This window comes from Microchirus variegatus (genome assembly GCF_963457635.1).
Source record: "Microchirus variegatus genome assembly, chromosome: 12".
In the NCBI taxonomy this organism is placed as follows: Eukaryota; Metazoa; Chordata; class Actinopteri; order Pleuronectiformes; family Soleidae; genus Microchirus; species Microchirus variegatus.
The window spans coordinates 9,967,367-9,992,405 of record NC_139813.1 but is presented as its reverse complement, the minus strand read 5'-3'; the positions used below and the strand labels follow the sequence as shown (position 1 = coordinate 9,992,405).

Here is a 25,039-nt window from a genome sequence, read left to right as displayed (position 1 = left end):
AAACAGCCACAAGAAAACGACACCTCTACCCCGAAAATGACAGGATGCAAAGATTACATTTTGCATGTGCGTATATGACGAGTGTTACATGGAGACTGCATGTCAGTATTAGTGAGGACACAACTGCAGTCGAGGTCATTCGAGACCACAGAAACCAAGTCTGACCGGAGAATGGTGACATTGTGTGGCGAGCAAACACGGTCTCTGACCTCGCAGCCGTCTGCATACACAACAACACAGGCCCTTTTGTTGCCAACGACATCGATCTGACACATCAATCACTGAGCTGCCGACACTGATCGAGGAACAGACAAATATAAAATTCAAACAGCAACAATGATTTTTATTAACAGTGCATTACTATGATAATTCATAAAACAACAGTAAAAAAATGCAAGAATTAATTGCAGTCAGTTTGGTAAAATAAATAGATAAATATTAAAAAATCGTACTAAAAACTGTTAGAAATTCAGGTTGTACACAGACTTAGTGTCACAGTGCTCCCTGCCATTATCAAAAGCCTACTTTACCACAACCACATGTTTCTATGTGTGATGGGTAAGGCAGACAGTAAGAGCAACAGGGAACATCTAAACCCGCTTTCAAAACATTATTTACACTCATGGTCCACACATGATTTAATAACCAAGGCTAAATCTGTGCAATAAAAGCTTAATAAGGACTAATGTAGACGACAGGTAAACAGGTGAGGGAGTGTTAAAACGGCCAGCGTGTCAACAGAGCTGCTGTTAAACTCATCAAATATTTGAAAATGCTCGTATAAGGCGGAGTATACATGCTCCTTTTTAAGTGATAGTTCAGGTATTTTTGAAGCGTGGTTGTATGAGGTTCTCATACATAGTGCCGTTTGATCGCACGATGCGTGCTCCCTGTTCTGACAAGCAGGCACACGTTAAGTGAAAACACAGCTGCCAGCAAAAGCAGACCTACCAACGGCTGACCTGTTAAAATCAAAGTCAGCTTGAGTGTAAGATATTTTAAGACTATGTCCACTGCTTTGTCTCTCTGTTATACTGCTTTTTACAACAGGAAACTAAGGTTTCTGTCATTTTGTCAACCTCTCATTCCAAAGTCCTGAGAGGAAATCTGCAATTATACGTCAGGGCACACAGGGGTTTTTGATCAATGGTTCTCTCCAACAGTAAGTCCAAAATTCTTAATCTGTAACCTCATTGTTTGAAATCCTTTTTCAGGATTACCTAAGCAACAAAAAACCTTCCCAAATGAGGTGGCAATAAACCAACAACTGCTGTGTGTGTTGAGCTAAAATTGCAGACAGAGTGAAACTTCAGTTTCCAGACAGACAAGGACGTCTTTACAGCAATATGACATAGCAAATACATACCTAAGATAGTGTACATTTAAGCTGATGTACATTTTAACATTTGAGCCATTTGTTAAGAGGCTAAAATCTGTTTGCAGAGCGTTGTCAGCAGAAAGTTAGATGCTAACTATGTGTAAATACCTTTCACGACAGACTTAAAAACTGAACTATCCCCTCAAATCATTTTCAAACATAGGATTAGTCTAGATCTGGCACCGACTGTGTGTTGGTGATTTAGGCACAGTGTCCGGTCCATCAGAGGCACAGTTAAGGTTAACATACAACCTTCACACGTCGGGGAGGCTGTTGCCGTAGCAACTGACAAAGCCAGATGTGCTGAATAACGCAGCGATGAGCCACCATGGAAAACACAGTCGAGTTGAATGCAACTATCCAGACATCACTTTATCAGTTGCTACTCTGTGGCAAAGAGACACCAGGTAGTCAGAGGAGTGTGGACACAGCTGTCCTCGCCACACCAGACCAACAACAACACAGCAGCACTGCTCACCTAAAGCTGCGTCATACACAAACCGAACGGTGCTGGGTGAGACAAGACAGTGGTCCTTCTTTAATAAACAGACAGACAGAAAATCTCGAGTGTCCTTTAAAGGGTGGTTAGGTTGCCGTGATGATAACAGGGGCCCCAATGGTGCTGGAGGGTACCTGACCTTCATTCTCGATCTGATAGCTCACATCGGCTTGAGTGGTGGAAACCTCAGTGTGGCGTATCGCCTCATCCTGGTCTTCCTGAGAATGTAGCTGGTTGAAGGATTGTTCCGCTTCCTCTGACAGACGGTTTTCCTCTTTCTCTTCCTCCGTCTGATGCAGGAAAACACATGGGATTACAGTCAGTCAGCTGATGGACATATTCAAAATTACAATGACATTTTGCTGCCAGAACAGCAACACATTCCTGCAACATACCTCTTTCTTCATCCTGTAGTATTCATCAATGGCGTACTGATATTTTGCAGAAGTTATCCCAAACAGGGAGGCCATCCTCTCTCCCAGGTAATCACACGCTGGAAAATAACAGTCTAGTTTTTTATGTGTAAATAATGTAATATAAAATTTGAAAAACTAATCGAGCAGGGAGGAAGGGAAGCCTTCCTTAAATATACCAACAATAATTGACAGCAAGAAAAAAACAATGATCATAGTCCTCTAGTTTGCAATTAATAGACATCTTGATCTAACAATACTGAAGATGAAATCTTAATAGTGAGTTGTGTTATTTGAGTCAGAGTGTGAGGAAACCTTGAAACATTTCTGAAAAAGTACTACACAGGTGTTAGGTGAACACATTTAGAGATTAACACACATGTGTGGTCAAGAATATGTGTCAAAATGGATAGAGGTTTGTGGTTTTTAAGAAGAAAAACATAGATGTTATGCGATGCCTGGTTTGTGATAACTAACCACTGCAATTTCAATTTAGTATATTTCAGTAGCATCACAAGTAAAAACAAAAAAACCCAACATAAATTCAAAACAAATACTTCTCAGCCTGGTATTGATTTTCCCCCACTAAATGCATAGATACACTTCATAAGATACAACCAAAACAGAGAGTGTGTATCACACAAAGGACAACCAACCTAGTCTGCACAAAGATGGTTATCAGCTGACTCACAAATGTCTGTTTCTGAGTCACGTTTAACTGCATATAATTCATGCAGCAATAAAACATAAAATTAAGTCAGTACAGCAAAAAAGTAAGTATTAAGGTCATGTCAAATATCACAACATGAATATATTATTGCAAAAGAGTTAATCATATTATTTTAAATGCTGTGTTACCTACATGCAAATCTTCTGCAAAAACAAGTTTCCCCATGATTTTGCAGCAGCTCATTACTGTACCCTGTGTGCTGCCCAAGACAAGATTAGCTTTTCTCCGTTGTAGAATCAGTGATTTGTCAGGATCATGCAAGGATAACGATGACTCTAAGTCTGACTCTACAGCTGCGGAGCTGCTGAGGATCAGGTTTTTCACTAAGCTCGGGGGCGATCAGTGCCAGCACGATGACATCACCCCTCCCCCCCACCAATTTTACCCCACAAACGGCTGAGTGATGTGCTAATCTTGCATCATAATACAATCCAGATGTGGCACCTGGGTTGTAAGTCAATAACCGTAATGAACAAACCTGATATGGTTGAGGTGGCAGCTCTCCACATGTGGAACCAGACGTACGGGCCCCAAGTCATCTTTGACTGCAACACAAACAAGGTTCTTTTCATGTGAATTAGTCAGAAAACAAGACTCTTTCACACACAATCTGCCCTCCATCACTTCTCTTGTCCTCCACTCAGCTACTTGTGCCCACACACACACACACACACACATTCCCCATCCCTCCACCATTCCTCACCCTCACCGCTTCAGCCGGAGAGGCGAGCAGGTCCTTCCTCTCTGGCTCCTGGTCCTCTCCTTCCTCCTCGTCGGTGCTGTACTCCTCCATGGTCTCCCCACTGGAGAAATGGATGATCCTGCGAGGAGCCTTCTCCTTCTGCTGCTCCTGCTCCCCTCGTTTGTCCAGCTCCCCCAGCTCCACACACTCGAAGTCCTTACCTGGACTCAGAGTCTGGGAGGACACGTCACAGACAGGACAGACAGCATTATTATGGGGTTGTTTTGTAAGAACGGGTCAGTCAGTCACCATAGGCGTGGCATATAAATAAATAAATATACAATTATTTCATTTTTTAGTGTAATATCGTCACCAACCACCACCGTTAAGTCAGAGCTGACAAGTGACAAGCAACATCCAGGCACTGACACCGTTGACAACATTCTCTAAACAGAACAGTAACGACATAACGATGCGGACAACACGCAGAAAAGGCACTGCGTAAACTCACCTGCTCCACCGCCATGTTCTGCCCTATAGACACGTTGACGTTAGTGAGATACAGTGATATATCGGCCATTGTCCCCAGCCTCCTCCCTGCTTCTCTGGATGCTGCGCCCACAACAACAACGTCCCTGTAGCCGCAACCGGAAGTGACGTTGTTAACCCCTCCGTAAAGTGCGTAACGTCCAGTGAAATACGTTAGAAACGTTGGGATTCAAGCAAAAATGCAAACGTATTATGTTTCTCTTCTTCGAACGACAATTTGTACTTTATATTATTTACAATTTATAATGTTGTGTTATTTTAATAATTATTATTTTCATTTTAAACCACAAGGAATGTGTGGTTTGACGCACCATTATGCCTCATACTAGTGACGGTTCCAACGTACTGATTTATTTACCCTCTTTTATTTCACTTCCCTTACGCTCTGTTGTTAGCTTTTCACTTCAGACAACAAAATGAACAGAGGCTCTTTGAAACTCATTACAGATATTTTTGACATCTCACATTAGGAAAAAGCTAAGGTGTAAACAAAACCTTTTACGCAGAAACCAAGCAGGTGTTACACATCACATTTAATTAAAAGCTTTACTAATGAACACAGGAGTAACACCTGCGCATAGCTGCCATGACAAAATGGCTGCTTTGAAAAGGGCAATGACAAAATGACATTGATATATTATTGTTGGAGTACAAAAGCATAAAATACTGTAATAAACCTGATTAATGCTGTCTAAATAAGGTGGAACAGTTTTTCATGGGACCACATTCTCTATAGCTCGCTATAGGGATATAGTTTCTATTTTATTTAAAGGTGCCATATGTAAGAATGTGGCCAAAAACGGTTACTACAATCAAATTCAAAATGCCGAGGTCTTTTAGGTTTCGTTTTATGACGTAACTGGCAACACGTGGTTGCTCGGCAGCTGAGACTCTACTGACTGCAATGAGTGGTAGACGGCGGTAGGTGGCGCCACATGCCAAAACATGATTTCAAAACATAAACATGATTTGCAGTCTGCAAAAGATTTTTTTTTAATGCAAATATTTTGGCTGTACTGTTGTTGTTGGTGAGTTCAGTTTGTTATATGAACATTATTCCTGAGTCTCTGTGACATTTAGGAGGATTTTATGGCCAGTTTATATATATATAGTTTATAATAGCTTCATATTTATTACATAATGCACCTTTAATGTTATTACATTAATATAGATTGCTGTATAAGGAGTTGGTCAATTACAGGAACGTTGACACTAAACCCTATACAAAAAAGCACCTTTCACCTACCATAATTGTTTAAAAATAATATATGCTACCTTTCAATGTTCACAAATCTTTAGTACGATATATAAAGTCCCTCATATCATCTTCACTAAATGAATACATATCAAACAAAAGTCAATCAGTGGAAATTCTACACCTTGGACGTCGTGAGTTACTGTTGAAGGAGAGTGTGAAGTGCACCGTCTTCAGTAAAGATTGCTCTGTTGTTCAGAGGCAACGCACTACGGAACAAATTACCAGCATCTGTCTGTGAGCGCTCCTGCTTCCACAACATCCAACGCGAACACGTTTAACCACCGTTTTCTGGATGAAATATAAGCAATATAATAATGTGCAAAACAAAATAAATAATGGCGAAAAAAAAAATGCAATCTACACTGCACTCTAAAAGGCAATGTGCAGTCCTCAGTGGCAATTTATATTATCGGCTTTTTACAGTTTTATGTCTGTTTGTTTGTGGTACTTTATGCTTTATAGGTGTTGCTGTGTGGATTACTGTGTGTACATAATGGTGTTAATTTCCATCCATCCATCCATCTTCTACCACTTCATCCTCCACACGAGGGTCGCAGGGGGCGCTGTGCCATGGTGTTAATGTATGTGTTAAAATGTTACATGAACCTGTCTGGGGATTACAGACAAAACTTAGCCCATGGCTGCAATCTGGCACATTTACACATGGGTGTTCATTAATGTGTACTGTGCCTGTTTTCAAATATAAATCAAATAAAATAACAAACAAATAAATAATACAAGTCTTGTACGCTTGTGCTTTGCTTATAATTTGATTTTATGCCACTGTACACCGTTTCTACCTCTCTTGTGCTGTATTTATTTACATCATAAATAAGAAATAGCCCATTTTAATAGAACAAGTTCCACACATTTTCAATACAAATCAGCTTGTTTCAGTGGCCATATTATGCTATTCTCAAATATACTGCATGGTTATTTCTTGTTTGTATATAGAACAAATATCACAATTGATTTCCATTCCACCATTTAATTGCAGGACTTTAGGTATTGCAACTTTCCAAAAAAATATAGAATTTGAACACCTTAATGCCCCTGTAGCATTATCCATCACAACCTACCATTTTGGACCACTAGATGTCAGTATATCTCCATCTAAACATGACAGCTGAGCTTTCCCTGAGTGAGCACTGAATTATTCGGGTCTGATTTACTGAAATCACCAGCAGGAACCTGTACATCTGCACATTCAATCACCCTGTTTAGATGCCTTCTCTCACTCGGCATAGACATAACTTAAACAGGAAGAATTTACCGGAGGCCACAAACCCACTGAACTAACGCTCAGAGCCATGATGTCATTAGAGGTAAACGCTGAAGTTTCCCCATAAAAAATGCATGTCGGCCTCATTTTGTGGCTTCACGCACATGTTTGCTTGAGGTGCATAAGGAAATCAGCTTTATTTTTTTTGTTTTTTTACACAGTCTTACGAGTCACAGGGCCAAAATATGCAGACTCATTTCCAGAAAATCCCTGGGTCCTTTTGTGCATAAAGGTTCTCTTGGCAACATTTTTTCTGTAGCTGCGGCGATTAACTTTGCGCTGATTTACAGCTGATTTAGTGCTTCACCTCTCCTTAACTGGCCTGTAGTTCGAATCAAAACCGGTGTTTTTGCTAATGTTACACTCACCCAGTCTTGTTTCCCGTTCACGACTGACGACGGCATTTAAGCAGGCTGTTTGTAATCAGTCACACAACTGCACGGGTCAGCTGTTTATTGGACAAAACATTATTAATCTTGAGCTGTCACAAATTATAGATTTTTCTAAAGGGTAAAATCACGACCGCTGGGATGTATCTGTTGTGTCTTAGAAAAAGGTTACTGTTATGATGTTGCAAGTTAGTGAAGTTTAAGGGCCAATTCCAATTCCTATCCTAACCCTCAAGCTCAACCCTTAATCTTAACTGGCCCTCAAAACCAAGTGTCGAGGGTCATTTTGTCACTTAGAAATGGGACACCCCTTAAATGCAGATACGTCTTCAGACTGTAGGGGGCAGAATAACGCGAAAGCTGCGTCCAGTCTGTCAACTCCAAAAAAGAAGAAGAAGAACACATTTACGTCAGGATAATTATTTATTATGATCCGTTTGTCAGTTAGTTATAAGATGATACTCATACAAATACCACAACCACGGACATATTCAGCTGACAGTTACCACACACCACGGCTTATTGAAAAGTAAACCATAGCAAACGATCGCCTGTACGCACCGGCCGGCTATTGACAAAAGATCGTAAAATAAAAATAAATGTAACGCAACAAGGACGTCAGTAATCCATAATATGGGCTAAGATAACACAGTGGTTTTCATAATTTTTATATCTCTATTAACAAAGAAAATACTTAATTTGTAGCGTACGTGTGAAAACACGCAATGCATTCTGGGTAGCCTTTGCTCCCAAGGGTGGTCTCGGAAAATCTCAATATTGAGGGCGATACAGCCCTTTAAACTTGCCCCTCAACTTAATTTTTCTGAGAATCGGGACAGCACTTGCACTAGAGGGAGCGCACATTTTTGAGATTGAGGATTAAGATTGAGGATTAAGCAAGGAATTGGAATTCACCCAAAGTCTTACATCTCTGTGACTTTTTACAGGGTGGATTTATGCCTGTTTACATGCAAGATGTGGCCTTCATAATCCCCTTGTCCAGGAATAAATAAATAAACAGAATAAATGAAAGCCAGGGCACACCAATGGTTAATATTTAAAATGTGTGTTTTTAATTACAGTGTGTCTTTAAATCTACAAAGTGATGGCCTGGGGGGCATTTGTCCAGGTTTGGAAAAAAGCCACAAGAATCTCTCAATCAAGCTTATTGTAGATTTTTCAACGAGACGGTGCATTATTTTTGATTGAATCCTCACCTCAAATTGCCCTCTTTCAGGATTAAACTTGCGTGAAATCATTTGTGTCTGGCCCGGCCCAAGGAGCTGCTCTTTCATCACGCAGATCTAACTTTATTGGAAGCGTTCTCCAGCCCTGACAGGAGGCCAAAAACAAGGACAAGGATTTTATTCAGCTGAACCAAATACGGTGTGAAAAGCAAACTAAGTAGTGTCAGGTTTGTGAGTGTGTGTGTGTGTGTGTGTGTGTGTGTGTGTGTGTGTGCACCTTCCCTGGCTGTGGAAGAAAGTAGTTTGTGTTTAAATAAAGGAGAACTGACTTGACTTCCCGGCCTAGATAACAGCATATTTATGAAATCAGTTCCAATATAATGGCTTTCAAAAGAATGGAGGGATATTAGGATCGCATGCTACAATTATTCCTAGACCTTGAACTAAGTTTATTCAGGTGTCCTGTGCAAGCTCTGCAAATTGTGGAAACAGTGTGTGTGTGTGTGTGTGTGTGTGCAGGAGAGATTGAGAGCCCCATTTGTCTGTATTTTGTGTATACGTGTGTGGGTTTGGGTGTGTGTGTGTGTCCACACGTCACGCAAAGCAGAACACTCTCCCTGCTTTTAATGATGGCATCCATATTATGGTACGTTCCCTTCCAGCAAAGTCCCTTTTACACCACGGGTGATATGAGCTCTGCTGCCGACATGATTCATCCCTCTCACTGGCCCATTGCTTCCAGATAGTTAAAGGTCTATATAGCCTCACACATGCTTTTCACTGAAACTGTAGGATTGTTGTTAACTGCTCTACAAAACACGGGAACAGACACGGTGGGGGCATTTTGTGAGGTGGTGAATCAAGAAAAAAACAACTCAAATAAGTGCGTTAACGTCCCAGCAATAAATACTGCAGTCGCCATTAAATACAGGAGACACACATCCATCTTCAATTTCTTGCTGCTTTAAACCTACTTTTCCTTCCCTAATGAAAGTCACATTAGTCAGATTTAGAATGAATCAGTCGCTTCTCTCCATCTCAGCTCCCCACAGAGTGACACTCTCCCAAATGTCGGAGCACTCATCGCGTTACGTGCCCAGTCTGTGCTCGAGCTCAAGGTTAGTCACACGCTGAAAGGCTGAATCAGTGAATGACGCTAAGAAGTCACACTGTTGCACACTGAATATAAGAGTCATATAATCCTACTAATGTTGCCTCATCTATTAAAAAAAAAGTATGAAAAAGACAGAATAAATTTAAGAATGAAAAGCAGCCTGCAATTAATTTCAGTTGACTTTTGCTGTGCCAGGAGTTTTCTACAGCACAATAACGCAACACTGACAGATTCACCACAATTAATTCTATTTATTAAAAAAAACAAGAACAAAAACCCCCTCCAATATGATTCACGAGGCAAGAAACTAAAAGCAACCTTCACGCATTTGGAAACTGGTGAATTTACAGCTGCGTTTTTTTCCCCCTAACAAATCAACTATAGATATACAATATCAGCTCCACGGGTCAGTAAAAACACCATCTCTGGCTGACATTTCATTTTGCAACAGGCCTCAAAAACGGTATGTACACGATGGGCTGCAAAAATACAACATGATGATCTAAGAGATTAAGGTTAAAGCTCCTTGATCCAGGGTAGCTGTGGTTTAGACATTGTCATGTATTAGCATGCAATTTAGTCCCAGGGTTAACCATCAGTTAACAAATGAGACAATGAGAAAATGAAGACACATGTTTAAATTGTATATAAAATCCAAATTTTCATGGACTTCTGTAATTTTTTACAGTTCAACACACACACACAACAGGGTTTGGCAAAAACAAAAATTGGATAGAACCTGTACAAACGGAGCCCAGGCATTCTACAGTTTTCCTTTCTGGAGACAGAGACAAGAAAAACGAATTTAAAACACTGATGGTCATGACACATTACTGACTTTATTCTCTTCTCGCCCTTCATTGTTCAAACCCAAAGATTGTGAACTAAGAGCACTTCATAGTGTCTCTTCCCTTTAAAAGTCAAATCTGAAAATGCAGTGAATGGCTAGCTGCCCTCTGAACGTCACCATACATTCGTAGACTATACATTTTTGTGAATTAAGAAGCGTATTTTCTACATTTATTTTAACCAGAATGAGCCATCAATCTCTGTGAAAAAGCCAGTGATTTAATCATCTCAAATTACAATATAAAATTTAAGGTTGGCACAGAAAAATAAATGGTCATAAAAACGTCTGGCTGGAATATCACTGTTTCGTCAAATCAACAACTCTGGTTTGGTTAAAATAAGCACTTAATTCATTACATAATGCCTAAATAACTACTTTAAAAAAAAAAAAATAGTCATTTGTTAAGGTGTTTATCTGCTGTTTTGCAAAACAAGGTAGATTTAGTAAGGGCGTCATGGGGGCTACAATTAAAACAATGGAAAACATTACCCTACTTTTATCCAACCGGTGGCGCTGTTCAGAAAATCCGTCTCCTTCTGAAACGGCTATCATGTTTGTACAGTAGCCCAGAATGGACAAATCAAAGTCTGACTCTCAGGAGTGCTTTACATTGTTTTTATGAAACCTGAAGGTGGCCATCGATCCTCATACAGTATATTCACTTAGTTGCAATATGCAACTTCACCTCTAGATGACACCACAACTGCAACACTGCCTTAGATTGACACTTGTCAAAAGCCACCGAGCAAACACCTTACATGCTCTGTGTGAAAGCAGAACTACTTTCCTAACCAGCAGGTGGCGGTGGTCTGTATGCGTCAAGGCAAACCGGAAGACCGAAACGGTCCATATTAACGATACACGTTTGTTTAACTTGTGTCCAAACTAAATGAGGAAGGTATGGAAGGAAGCCAATGACGCCAATTCAACATGCTGAATCACCCATAAATCGGTTGTTGGGGCTCCTTCCACCCCGACGAAGGCCACGGAAGGTCATCGACAGCCCATCGCTGACCGTCAGGGTGTCAGTGTGTCCTTGGCTTAGCACGGAGAAATGACAGCTTTGCTATACCTCCTGCACAATCACAGTTCAAGGAGGGGTCGGCTAAACGAGCTGCTTGCCAAATTAAAGCTGGAATAGACAGTGTTTTGGCCGAAACTTGTCATTATGATGTTAAATCTGATTGCACAATGTCACTGCGACAGAAAAAAAACCCGACAGCATTGTTCGTATTGATTCCCTATAAGCCTTGCTTTCACTGATGTTTTCTTGCCCACCGGGACAAGTTTTGGCAGAACAAAAATTGATCCGTAATACAAAGATTCTGCTTTATTTGTGTGCTGAAAACACTGCAGAGAAAACGTTTACCCAGTTATCTACACACGGGCATTTATTATGACAAAGCACAACACCAGCTCTGAGAAAAAGTACCTGTGTCCTGTTTGCAAAGAGAAGCCCAGAAGGAGGACAGGTGTAGCAGTAAGCCACCAGGGGGCAACTACACTGGTTACACTCTGTTTGAATGGAATCCTGCGGGAAAATTATCCATTTAAAATATTTTGCAATGTAAATTATGCTCCCATTTAGATGACAGTACTCGTGTCTGGTTGAAAGTGAATATCTGGTGAATATCCGGTTGCAAATCCTGTCGTGGCTACACAATAGTTTGTTTTCAACATAGCCCCAGACATGACATGGGGTAAAAAAAACAAAACTGTGATTAAATCTAAAATACGAACTAATTCCCACAAAATAGGTCTAATGTCCATCCATCCATCTTCTACTGCTGTATACTCCTATACGACCTGCAAAGTAACCTGGATCTTAATATTCAGTTTAAATGCCTCTCGCTTTTATAGTGATTTCTTGCAATGCCACGCTTCTTTAGAATATCTTTGTAACTGTGAATAACTATAATTCTCAACCTAAAATACAATTCAATCACACTATCTCTGTCCATCCCGAAGCTTCAGCCCTCTGTTGTTCTTACAAATTAGTATTTTGTGCACATTTGACCTATTTCTTAGCGACAAATTAGTATTTTGTGCACATTTGACCTATTTCTTAGCGACAAATTAGTATTTTGTGCACATTTTACCTATATCGTGGCCACAAATTAGTATTCTGTGTGCATGTATTACCTATTTTGTGTCCACAAATTAGTATTTCCTGGCTACGTAGTAAGTATTCGTGGCCAACTACAGTATGTCTGGTGCGACGTAGTTTTGCAACCAGAAGACTGTGTCCATTTTCTGTACACAGTCTTCTGGTCCTGACCTTTGTAACGGTGAATAAACAGGGACTGCAAAGAACACAAAAGTTGTGTCTGTTGCCTCTTTTCAGAAATCAAAACTTTACTCCAAACAGACGTGCAGCAGGAGCGTCGACTGTCAGCACAGACGCAGCAACAGAGAGGAAACGAGGTGGCGTCGTCTCAGCAAGCGACGGGGAGAGAATAGCAAAGACTATTTCATGGAGACTTTGGGCACCAGCTGTGCCGATAAAATAATTTCATTGCTTACTCTGCTTTTTGGGTGGATTTTGCAAGCAGTGTAACCACAGCTGAATGAAAGGCTCAATTAGTGCACAAGAGTATCCGGGGTTTATAATCCTTTTGCAGTTTGGTGACACACACACTGCGACAGATGCGTTTGAATTGTTAGTGAGCAAATTATAATTCCCCGCAAAATAAGAAACGACTTCACAGACTTATACAAAGTATGTTTTTGTGGTGTTTTATCATGGAGCTTATTTCACAGGCATGAAGCATACCTCACTCTGTCTGAGCATGAATGTGTATTTTTCCTCATTAATGCCGGGTTTTAGGCATAAAAACCCCCCAAAATCAAAGCTTCATCCACTGTGTTTCCTAATCAGCGCCTCTGACTCTCTAAGGTGTTTATCTGCTGTTATCAATTCACGCTCCGAAGGAAACTGTCTATCACAAAAATTCATTTTCCGATGTTTGCATTCTGAGTCCAGACATCAAAACATTCAGTTAACTCGGGGCCTCTGTGTTTGTATGGACATATTAAAGCAGCTCATTACAACTGAATCAACAGAGCAAAAGGGCAAGGATATAATAATGTTCCCTCCGAGCAGAGCGGAGCATGTATCACACACGAGGAAAAACTTATTTGTGACTGAGGGTGCTCATTATTGTGCAATTTGAATTTTAATCATATTTAGACACTTGAAATCGATGCAGGTTCAAATATTTAATGTGTCTCAGTTTGCATTTACTCCAGTAATCACATTTGCAATTCTGCAGAGTGTGCGAGTATACTCAGGCACATACTCAGCACAGACAGTGAGGTCACCATCTGAGTCCTTGTTCGACCAGCCGTAGAGTGTTTGTGTTTGTCAACATGCAGATAGAAGTTAGATCATTTACAGACTCCAACTTGGATGTAAGTGTGTATTGTTGTTTTGGTGATCTGCCTTTTGCTGATGTCAAATGGGATTGTGTACCTGTGTGACCCTCAAAGACCCAATCCCATTTCTTATTTTGATCCAAACCCCTTGTTGCTTGCCACTTGGACCTGAGTTACAAGGGGTTATGGTTAGTGTTGGGGGTAACGAGTTACAAAGTAACGGATTACAGTAACAATATTACTTTTTTTTTTTAGGAAGTAAAGTAACGCATTACACATCATCTAAATACACTACTTTAATTGACTATAGTAATGCGCTTTTCTGCGTTACCCATGCCGTGTTTGCCTGTGTTTAAAGTTCTGATCCATTTAAGTGATGTGTGTGCTTGCCTGGGCACCGTCATTGAGATCGATTTGAGTTACGTAGCTGCTGGTGCGAAGGACGGAAATGGAGATGGATATGGAGACACCAGAGAACAGGCTTTTAGCCAGCAGGGCGTCCGGGCGTCCTGGGGCCCTGTACTGAAAATAATAAGAAATTAGACGCCCTACTTTTAGGCAGGATGTCCTAAAGACGCCCTGTTTTCTCCTCGTGTTTCCCCCGGTTACCACCGAAACGATGTTGTGATGACGCATGCAAAAACGGCGGCCAGCACGCACCTGTCTATACCCGCTTAGAGTCTGTCCAAGATCAGTTTGGAACACCAATTAAAACGATTCCAACAAGATGTGAGTACACTGTGGAACAGCACCTGGAAAGTCTCTTTGCGCAAAAGCGAAACTTGGCTTTTACTTCAAAGCTTGTGGAGCTGTTAATGATATGTCCAAGAAACCGCAAATAAGTTTTGTTATGGTTAACATAGCGACAATACTTACCAATATTAGATTTATGATGACAACATTAGTTTCCTGAAAAATCTCTGGTTTAATGTGCTTTAACAAGTATAGGACGCCCTATGGCGGGGTAGGGGCAAGGGATGAAATGGGATTTAGCCTATGAGTAAGCAGTGGAGAATTCATGAATGAATGGCATCATACAGGCCAATATAATAGTCCAGCTATCATTCAAGTAAACACCAACACTCTGGATAACTTTGCTACATATCGACAAAAGCAGCAGCTGCATTTGCACAGAACAGAATTGTTTGCAGGTCGGTTTACACAATGTTAAAAACAACTGAGAGGACATGTGTGCCCAGGAGGTGATGTGAAGCTGAGGATAGTGCTGCCTGAAATATGTTTCAAAAGCAGGAGTGGATTGTAGAAAACCTTTACAGAGTGTGAAAGCGAAGGAGTGAATAAAACCGACAACCTCTCACACAAAACACATGATCCAAATTTAACAGATCACATCCAATTTTAAAGCATCACAACCTTGAAGCCTCTCACATTGATTAATAACTCAACGTCTTTCATTCCATTTACTTCAACTGAAACATCAGCAGCAGGTGAGGGGGGGCCAGGACCTCTGGGGTAAGGTCGGCGCTTGAAGCAGGATGAGACCTATCGATCACGCAGGGTCATATCTTCTGACAATAAAAATGGATCCCACAGGAGGTATATGGCGGTGCAACTTTTGAGTGGGTGGAAACACATTAAAGAGGCAGCGCCGCAAAACTTTTCCTCAACTTAAACACATTTCCTTCATCGCTTAGCTTTTCTTTGGCCACAACGAAGAACCGTTCCACTTGGGATGCGAAACACTTCTGGAAAACGCACAGGACCAAAAACTTATGGAGATGTCTTCAGATTCTGAATGTGAATCGTTTATTCATGTGGCAAATGGATGAAATTGGATGGGTTAGAAATGAACAAGAGCAACAGGCTGCATACACATCTGCGCATGAGCACTGTATAATATAGTCGTCTTAACTGGTGACAACGCGAGGTCGTGTTCAGCAAATAAGACATCACAGCGAACAATCATGACAGGGAGCAGACAAAAGTAAAAACCAGGCCCATAATCTGAAGCCAAAAACAATGGAACAAATACATTGGCACAACAATGCAAAAGAGATGGAAGCACATAAGTAACCACGGCTATGTTTATACCACAGAGAAACCACAGTTTCCTACATTTTCTCAGGCAGACAGTGTTTATTGCAAGTGATCAAATAGGATTTTGCGTTTCCAGATATAAACGACGTATCTGCGCCGGTTGCTTTGGTAACTACTGCATGTAGTCAAAGCGATTTTTGTGATGACGGTTTTTCAATCACAGATGCAGGAAAAATAGAGACGCATCATTTCGCTCTCCAAAACAATCCACCCCCCGTCAGGTCTCGCTGAAAAACTCTGGGACAGAGGAGACGGATCTGATACTGACAACACCGGACATCAGAGATATACACAAGTGAAATACCATATGATCCTTTATCCTGAATATGTAAATGATGTTTGACATGAAGCATTCTGTTTTTGAAACGACTGGTTATGCATCACATTAGTACGAAAGTCTATTTATCAGCTGAGATGCTTCAAAGAGGTAAAAGATGCGATCAGTAAGAAGGTAGAAATTCAAGAATGTGACACTGTTATTGTATAGAAAACACAAATAAAATGGTATCGAGCCATCAATAATGTACGGTCTATTGCAGTGTGCTGTACTCGGGGCGTCACTTCACTGCGTCACTTCCATCACATGTTTTGACGTTGGCACTGTGTGTTACAAGAACAGACTATTGGAGATTCATGAACTGGGGTAGGTAAGTGGGCAAGGAAACTGAAGAACACAAGGACAGGTTAGAATGTCAAGATAAAACTGAAATTGGGCAAGAAAACAAGGCCTTAAAAATACAAATCCTAGTTACACAGTTCACCACCAGATGCCTTAGCTTGATTCCAGCTGTTCATCACTCAAGCGATCAATTAAAACATCATATTTACCATTTCGCTGCTAAGCACATTTACTTAATTTAATCTTTTGGAGCCCTGAGGCTCTCATATGCATACATATTGTAGTGGATATTTGTTTAGGTAGTGAAATACAATATTTGCCTCAATTACTGACGATGTCAACATTTGCTTTATGCATTACTGTGCCGCTCTGGCACTCTCGTGTGTAAAGACGGAGATGAGAAAGGAGGAGTGAAAAGGATTACGGCGAGGAAAAGAGAGAGGGATTCGCAGACGGCTCACAGTTCTGGTTTCTGACATCTGCAGCGTCTGAGATCTTCACAAATCAGAACAGGCTGCCTCTTCTTCACCAGTCAGGGTGGAAGACGACTGTCAGTACATCTATCAATACAATACATCACACACACACACACACACACACACACGCATGCATGCATTCATGGAGCACAACACACACGTGTGAGAACAAACCCAGACATACACACCTCTGACATTAAGATGAATATGGCACACATCAATGTTTCCATCTTCTGCTCACTGCGGGGCCCTTCAAAAGGGGGCCCCTGCTGCAAAGAGGAGCCAAGATCCCCCTCAGGCCGCTCTGTCGCGACCACAAATTACTTATAATAATTTATACGATGTGACTGCGCTTAAAGGAGGAGACGTGCAACACACTGGAACTTTGGCAGCCGAGGAAACACGAGAAAATGCAAAAAGGAGAGGAAACTTAAAGCAGGTGGAAAGCTGCTTTACTGCAGAAGCAGACGTTTTATGGTTTTATGACTACTGCCCTGAAGTCGACATCCAAGGGCTCAGCGTCATCAGCTGACATCCTTGAGATGCTGGGAGTGTGTCTGGACAGAAGACAGAACAACACACACACACACAAATCTGAGGATTATCTTCACTTCAACTCCTCACAGACTTTATTACTCATGAACCTATAGGCTGAGTGATTGGCAAATAAAAGAGACCTGAAAGACAGTTGGGTGATGACTGGAAGGCTGACACATTTTTTTCTGTTCGGATGAACTGATGCCGAGTGCCGATAAGTCAGCTGCCAGATTTCTGTAATTACGCCAAGGATTTGTATGTCGGTCTGCGATTAGAGCACAGCCTCATTTTCACTGACATTTTGTCCCAAAGCCGAAAGAAAAACACTTTAAATCCGAAGATTTGTTTAAATCCTTTAAATTATTTTTTTTTTATCATATTCATTACAATCGGTTTAATTGTCCTATTAGATTAAAAAAAGGAAAATTAGTGACAAATGAAGCTGTTATAAATGAATAATAATTGAAAATATATATTTGAATAACTCTCGTTCCTAACTCGCTGAATTGCTAGTGCAACAGTTGGTTCACAGAGATAAGCAGTAGGCGATGATGATACATCATACCCTACTTTTCCTGAGTACAGACTTAAATGTGAAATGTCTGTGTTTCCATTCAGGCACTTTTATGCCCAAATCGTAAATGGGCATAAATACAGGCAGACCGAAACCCACCTTGTGATTGTTGTAGCTAATGGCGCCTTTTCTCTGACAAAGTATACTACTGTGAAAACGAAAAGAAAAGAAAAAAGATAACAAGGTAAATAAACTTAGCCCTGAATGCTCTCTTGAAACCTGCAAGCAAGAGCAACCACAAAAGCCCATAGTGAGACATTTACCTATTAAAGTCGACTCGCGTTGACAAATCTCCTTAAAATAGAGAAATCTGAGGTGATGGGAGGATACAAACAAAAGACCGCAGAGTTCACGGGACCTAAATTGAGGCCAGAGAAATGTTTCCGTCACTGACCAACCACAGCAGTGCAGTTATCTGTGTCATTTTGCTGTCCTGTCCCCTACTATGATGGATGGGGTAGCGGTAAACCTCATGGAAAGTTGTGATGCGGATATGCACGGACACATACTCAACAACACAAACGCCCCTGTGTCGGCCTGTCGATGTGTGTGTGTGTGTGTGTGTGTGTGTGTGTGTGTGTGTGTGAACAAATGAATGTGTGGGCACGCTGCGTTCCTCAGGAGGCAGGATGCCATTTCCACATCCCTCTCCGCCTATAATTAGCCGTCCTGATAAAACACCAGTTTGCTGGCGCTTGCAGGATCAAACAGTGATGAGCAGGCAGCTCTCTTCACGGCACACTGCAGACGCCAGGTGGCTGTCCTTGAATTGAGTGCTGGGCTCTGTGCAGCATGCATCTGGAGGGTAATTAATCAGAAAAAGCAATCTGATATCATATTATGACACTCTTGTAATCACAATTACTGGAGACAGAGTCCTGATTTGGTGCAACTTTTGTATTCATGACACCAACCGGTTTGCTTCGGGAAATTCTCTCAATTTCTGCATTTCCAGTATCACGGTTTAGTAAGCTGTCCTGACAGAAACTGCGTCTCACACAGTGTCCCAATTTTATCTCAATCACCTGCACATTACAGACTGTATGAAAATGATTATCCTCCCTTTTTTTTGTTGAGGGCACTCTCAAATCTTCTGAGGGAGCAGAGGGAGGCCCTTTAACTTTTTCTTGACCCAGTTTCTGCCTCATTCCACTCTTCCCTTGTGAGATTTATTTGAAAAAAATGGCAACAGATGGCTTTTATGTGATCTATGATTCACATAAGGAACAGACAACAAACATCTGTATTAAGGGCTGCCTGCATCAGGGGTTTAGCTTTCACATTTAAATCACATGTTAAAGGCAATATGTCAGATATATGTTCTTGAACCATAAGCAACCACATGTACTGTACGTTTATATACAAAATGGTATGCTAACATGCTAAATATGCTAGTGTGATATACAGTATTAACTGTAATGGAATCATGCTGATATTACGATTTCCTTTTTTTTAAAGCTCACATAGAGTGGTCCTGTTGCACATATATGTTAGTTATGGAGGTCTACTTACATACATTAACTTGTTTTTATGGTCAAAAACCTCCTAGTTGCTGTAAACAAGCCGATAGAAATCCTCTTTTCTGACGTTTCCCAGCCGTGAGATTTGAGACTCAACTCTCTCACCCAGAAGACAGTCTTGTGATGGGCCAATACCTGGAAGTGACATAATCAGCACACCCGCTCTCAGAAGCACAGCTCCCCCCTCTGGAACGGTGGATGCACTGCTACTCATTATCAAAACATTGTTTTAACAATGTTTAAAAATAGCTTCTTCACGACTCCCCGCCGCAGTCTCTTTTATGACTTTGACCCGGAGTCAGACCCAGAGTCAGAAGACACTGTCGCTCGTGAAACACCTCCACAACGGTCGTTATTCTTCTTCTACGGTTCAATGTACGCAACCGGATGTGCCCGGACTAGTGCCCGGAGCAGGAGGATCTGCTGTTCCGGAGAACCGTTGTTTACGTAACCGGACCGGGTTTTTTCAGAGATCTCGCTGAGCCAGAGATTACAATAAAACACAGCGTTCTCAGCAGTGGCTGAACTGTTTGTTTAGAACCTTCAGGGCTTCTTAAACAAGGTAATGACGCAGATACACACTAAAAAACAACGTTAATTGGAACTTCCGGTCTAGGTCTGCTTTAATGAAACGTGGAGTTGAATCCTGCAGTTTGTTTTTTTAAGTGAATCAGAGGGTACAACAAAAACATTAGTATCTCTGTGGGGAGTTTTGCTTTTTAAGTAACTGAAAAACAAATATCAGAACCACTTCCCACCCCAAAAGTTTGCTCCAATACCGTAGTGGCAGAAAATTAACCTACTATTAGGAGTGTCAGCCTCATCAGCATGCAGCTCTCTGAGAAAAAAAAAACAGAGCAAACTGAAGTGCAAACAGCAAGATGTGGGATTGGTTTGTGGTGAGAGGTTGACTTTTTTTTCTTTTCTTTTTTTCACATTTAAATGTCAAGATATCCCTGGTGGAAGATACAGGGTCACCATGCTCTGGGATATTGTGACCTGACATTGTGAAGGTGCACTTGTGCAACATGAGTCCCATGAGACGGAACAAAGGTTGTTCACTTTTCTTGACAGTGAAATGACTCAGAAGCAGCATCATGTGGGATTTCAACCTAAAAATAAAACCTAAAAATGGCAGAAATTGCTGCTGTTTAGACTCATTTTCACGCTATAATTTCGAAACCAAAACGGTTACAATTGGGTCAAAGAAATTAACACCAGGTTCGCTTCCGTTTAAATCCAGTTTAAATCATCACTGAGGCGACTCTGCAGTGACAATGAAACTCATTTATAGTGTTGAGTGTCCAAATGCCCGGGGCTAAAAAAGCTGCTGCATTAAGTTGACACTGGGTTTGTGTGGCAGAAGCTTTTGTGATAAAGAGAAACACTTACTGTAAACTGTCTTTAAAGAGGCAGCATTTTGCTTACACTTTGAAATCCTGTCTACTGGAAGAGGTTATAATTGGCTATTATGCAACAATAATGACCGTCATGTCAGCCCTTCTGTATGGGCTGATTCTCCTCTTCCCTCATCCTTGTGATTCTGTCTCTCCCGCGCAATCAACTCTCTCTGAACAGAACAAACAGACGGAAAAATAGTGTGTGAGGCACCAACAGATAGCCAGAGACGGAAGGAGCCACTAATCTAACGTAATAACACTCACAGTGGGTCCATGGACTTGAGGGTCAAGGAACAACCTCATGTGAGCTGCATTTGGATGAAAGGGGAGCAAGAGGCCATCGTTTCTGAATGCAAGGCGGCGAGGGAGGTGAGAGGTGCGGTGGAGGATGGGGATTGGGGTCAGGGGAGGGTAGAGGTGGCACAAGAACAGATGAAGAGAGTCAAGAGAGAAGTGAAGGTTTATGGCAACAGGAGAATGGGTGACTGCTGACCAGGAGCTGGTCTTTTCTTTATCATTTAAGTCAGTGTAAAGCAAATGCAGAGATTCTCCACTTCACACTGTATGTTGGGAAATAGCACATGAATGAAAGAATGAAAACAGTTTCTCGTCTTTTGTTCAGGTTTAATTCCACCTCAAATGTTGTTCAGACGTTAAATACCCCTCAGCACACTTTATCAGCAGTTTACCGTTAACTCCTGGGCAACTTCACCTGCTCTTTTGTCTTGCCATTGTATTTCATTTTCATAAAGAGAACTAGAAAAGCACTCAGAGAGCGCAGACCTCCACCAAGGCAGCTCAGTGCCTACAAAGTACACCCTAACCATTGATAATGCTATGGTCCAGTGGCGGATCTAGAATTCTACATGAATGCAAGAATCCCCAAAAGTAAATGGATTTAACATAACAAAAATAAAAATAAGTTTAAATTAATTACTATTTTATCATGAACAACAGGAACAAGCCCAGTGCATCGCTCAAAGTAAGTAAGTATTAATAGCAAAATTAAAATCCAAAATAAAAAGTGCAATAATCAGAAATATTAAAAAAACAAACTTAAAAGGCTGAGGACCATCTTCCTCCCTGTCACTCCTGCCTCTGTCTCACTTTCTGAATCTTCAGCAGCCTCTTCCTCTTCATCACTCACATCCTCTTCGTCTTCATTTATTTGTCACTTACTTCTTCTGCTTTCAGCCTCCTGGTCTCTCCAGTTCACTACCCTTCTCCTTCATTTCCCTCCTTCTCTTTTTGATGTGCACTTTTCTTACTAAAAACTTTTTGCTCTCCTTTTCATTGTTCTGCTCTCTCCAGCTACTCTTGCCTGCAATAGTCAAGATGTGAGAAGCTCTGGTTATCCTTGTATCACTACACTGTCGGGCCATGTAGCTAATATGTATAACAAATCTAAAATCAGAAGATATTTATTACACAGAACAGTTATGTTTAGACTACTTAATGCTCTTGTATTTGTTCATTTCCCAGTTAGAAAAGTAAAGGATGTCACCTGGTTTAATTCATTGCTGTGATAGGTGACAGTAAGTGGTTTTATAGTAGGTCTACTGCTTAGCCAAATCAAATCAATATGATCCATCGAGCTACAACTGTGTAGTGTGTTGTGACGTAACGCCCGCAAAACGGCGACCCTGTGTAAACGTTACCGATGCAAACGTCGTTATGGACCCCTATTTGTTTGATACCACAGCATTTACATTCTGTACAAACAAGGACAACAGTGGTGTTCACCTGCTTTTAGTCCCATGTGCACATATGTGCATTGTTTATTATTTACATTTGGCAGGTTGGATAATGAGACATTTTTCACGTCCATTATTCTGCACCCATTAGAAGCAAAAGAGCAACATTTCAGTTTCAGTCACATTTACTGCGTTCCTGTGACCTCAGCATATATTATTTTTATTATTATTATTGACACCAATAAATCATTTAGAATGAGTCATTTTTTGCACCCACACCAATTAGTGATAGTGAATTTGACCTATACGTTTAACCCGCTCTTATTATACATCAGAACACACACAAGCCAGACACAGGGTATAGCAATTGCTCTGGGGCAGCTCAGCCTTTGAACCCTCGCGGGACTTGGACCGGCAGCCCTTCCGGTTACAAGAAACAATTCCTTTCCTCCTCGCCGCGGGCTGCAGGACATTGGTTGGTAAGCTGATAATATAGCCTATGAGCAAATGAGTATATATTAAACCAGTTAACCCAGGACAACCAGCACACACAACCTGGCGCCTCAGGGCCCCTTGGAGGTTGAGACCAGCTGCTGACATTGCAGTCCTGAATTTAACAAATCAATTTAGTCAATAATCAGTTAAAGCCTTAATCTTACTTTCAAGTAAAATGCGTGGAGTATGACTGTGTTGTCTAATTCTTTTATTGAATAATTTCCCTGCGCTTTACTGTGTCCAGTTGTGTCCATTCGACCAAATGCATGCAGCAATTCTGGTGAAGAGAAATACAATATCCCAATAATACTGAAGTCCCCACAAACACCCAGTGATCAGAAAAGATTTGTAGGCCCAGAGAGAACAAAGGATCGAAATTTCCCCATTTTCTCTCAGTAGGAAATCTCTAATGTGAGGGCAAAGGGCTTGTTGGGCTCTTGCCTGATAAAGACAGGGCATTCTGTGCTAGTTGCATTGAGGGAAAAAAAAAAATCATTTAAAGGGTTGAAGTTTTCACACTGCCAAAGACAAAGATTTTCTATTTGTCCAGATTATTTTCGCTCTCACTGTCTCTTTTTCTGTTTTCTACCTGTCTTTGTTTCTGTCCTGGTAAATCTTCCTCCCTGGGAAACGCTCCCATTTTCTGCTTCTACCTCTCTTTGTCTTCTTTGGTTTATTTCTGTTTCTCCCCCCTTTATTTTCACATACTATATGCCTTTGCTGAGGTGCATCAATACAAGCCCAAAGTAGGCAATTTATTGCTATGTCACTGTTTAGCTTCTCGACTGCATCCCGAATCACAATTCATCTCAATTGTTGATTTCATCCCCTATTTGCCGTTGTTGTGAGTGCAACCTGGAGCACAAGTCTGCACTTGTCTCAATCAGTGACTCGCGTTCATTCAATCTCATCCTCCCTCTCCACACTTTTGAAACACAGTTGAAGGTTTTTAGGCGTAATATGAAGGGTAGGGAGGCAACGCACATGGTGGATGGCGTTGCATTAACTACGAAAGCCAATAATACCCAGAGTGAATTGCAAATTCGTGTTTGATATGTTGCACTTACCAGGTAAAAGGGAAAGAATTAAAGACTAAATAGGAATTGAATCACATAAAGATTGGTTGAAAGCATGCAGACATGGAGTAAATCATAGAAGCATGTTGGACACACTTACAGAAGCACTCAGTGCATTTACTTGATGCAAGAAAAACATTGTACAAGTCTGACCAAAATTGGACTTTTAAAATAGTATCACATCAACCAAGCCAATGGGCCAAGCACTCAATATTCACACCTAATAGTCCGCTAGACTAGGTAGGATTGGGGACTCGGTTTTCAATTGGGGGTTGCAACGTTCAGACGGTCGGAGCTTGCTTTCACGCTGCACTTCAGTGAAACGAAACAATTCCCCTTCTCGCCAGAGGCGGTGCTGCATCAAGAATTACTGAAGGAGAAGACGAGACAAAAAATAACAAGAAAACTCGCTCATCTGCTGGTTAATGCAGGACAACTTCTGTTTCCTCCACATAAGAGCAAAACATGGAGCTGCATAAAACCCTATCGTTTTTTGCGACACACATACGCTGCAACAATGGACATTTCTCCCGGCTATCACTCGACACGCGCATATTTTCTGGTTGCGTTTACCCACAGTGCCCTGCGTCGTCCTCAGTTGCACTGAGGAGGAGACTGAATTTATGCTCTGCCAGCCCAAAGAATTAAATAGTTTTAAGATAGTTGACAGGAGAGAGACACCATTGAGCAACCACCAGAAAAATGTAATAGGTCAACCAAATACTAAGATGATGAAAGGGAGTATGTTGCAGAGGGAGACTCGTACTTCATTCAGTAAATCAAATCACTGCCTGTGCTTTTATACAGGGACAAGGACAGAAGTACAGTGAAATGGCACATTTGAGCTCCAAGCGTAGCCCGACTTAACCGAGCATGGAAACACA

General features: G+C 41.2%; 1 protein-coding gene across 1 annotated transcript; it reads right to left on the bottom strand.

The window, feature by feature from the left end:
- Window positions 1-1,631: 1,631 nt before the first annotated feature.
- LOC310934598 (protein FAM177A1-like) lies at window positions 1,632-4,282 on the bottom strand (the record flags this gene model as incomplete). The annotated part of the gene is made up of 5 exons (XM_083898351.1): window positions 1,632-2,167; window positions 2,273-2,370; window positions 3,499-3,565; window positions 3,724-3,936; window positions 4,214-4,282. 5 exons carry the CDS (start codon window positions 4,280-4,282, stop codon window positions 1,964-1,966), a joined length of 651 nt encoding a protein of 216 aa, XP_083754477.1. The 3' UTR covers window positions 1,632-1,963.
- Between the last annotated feature and the right edge of the window lie 20,757 nt (window positions 4,283-25,039).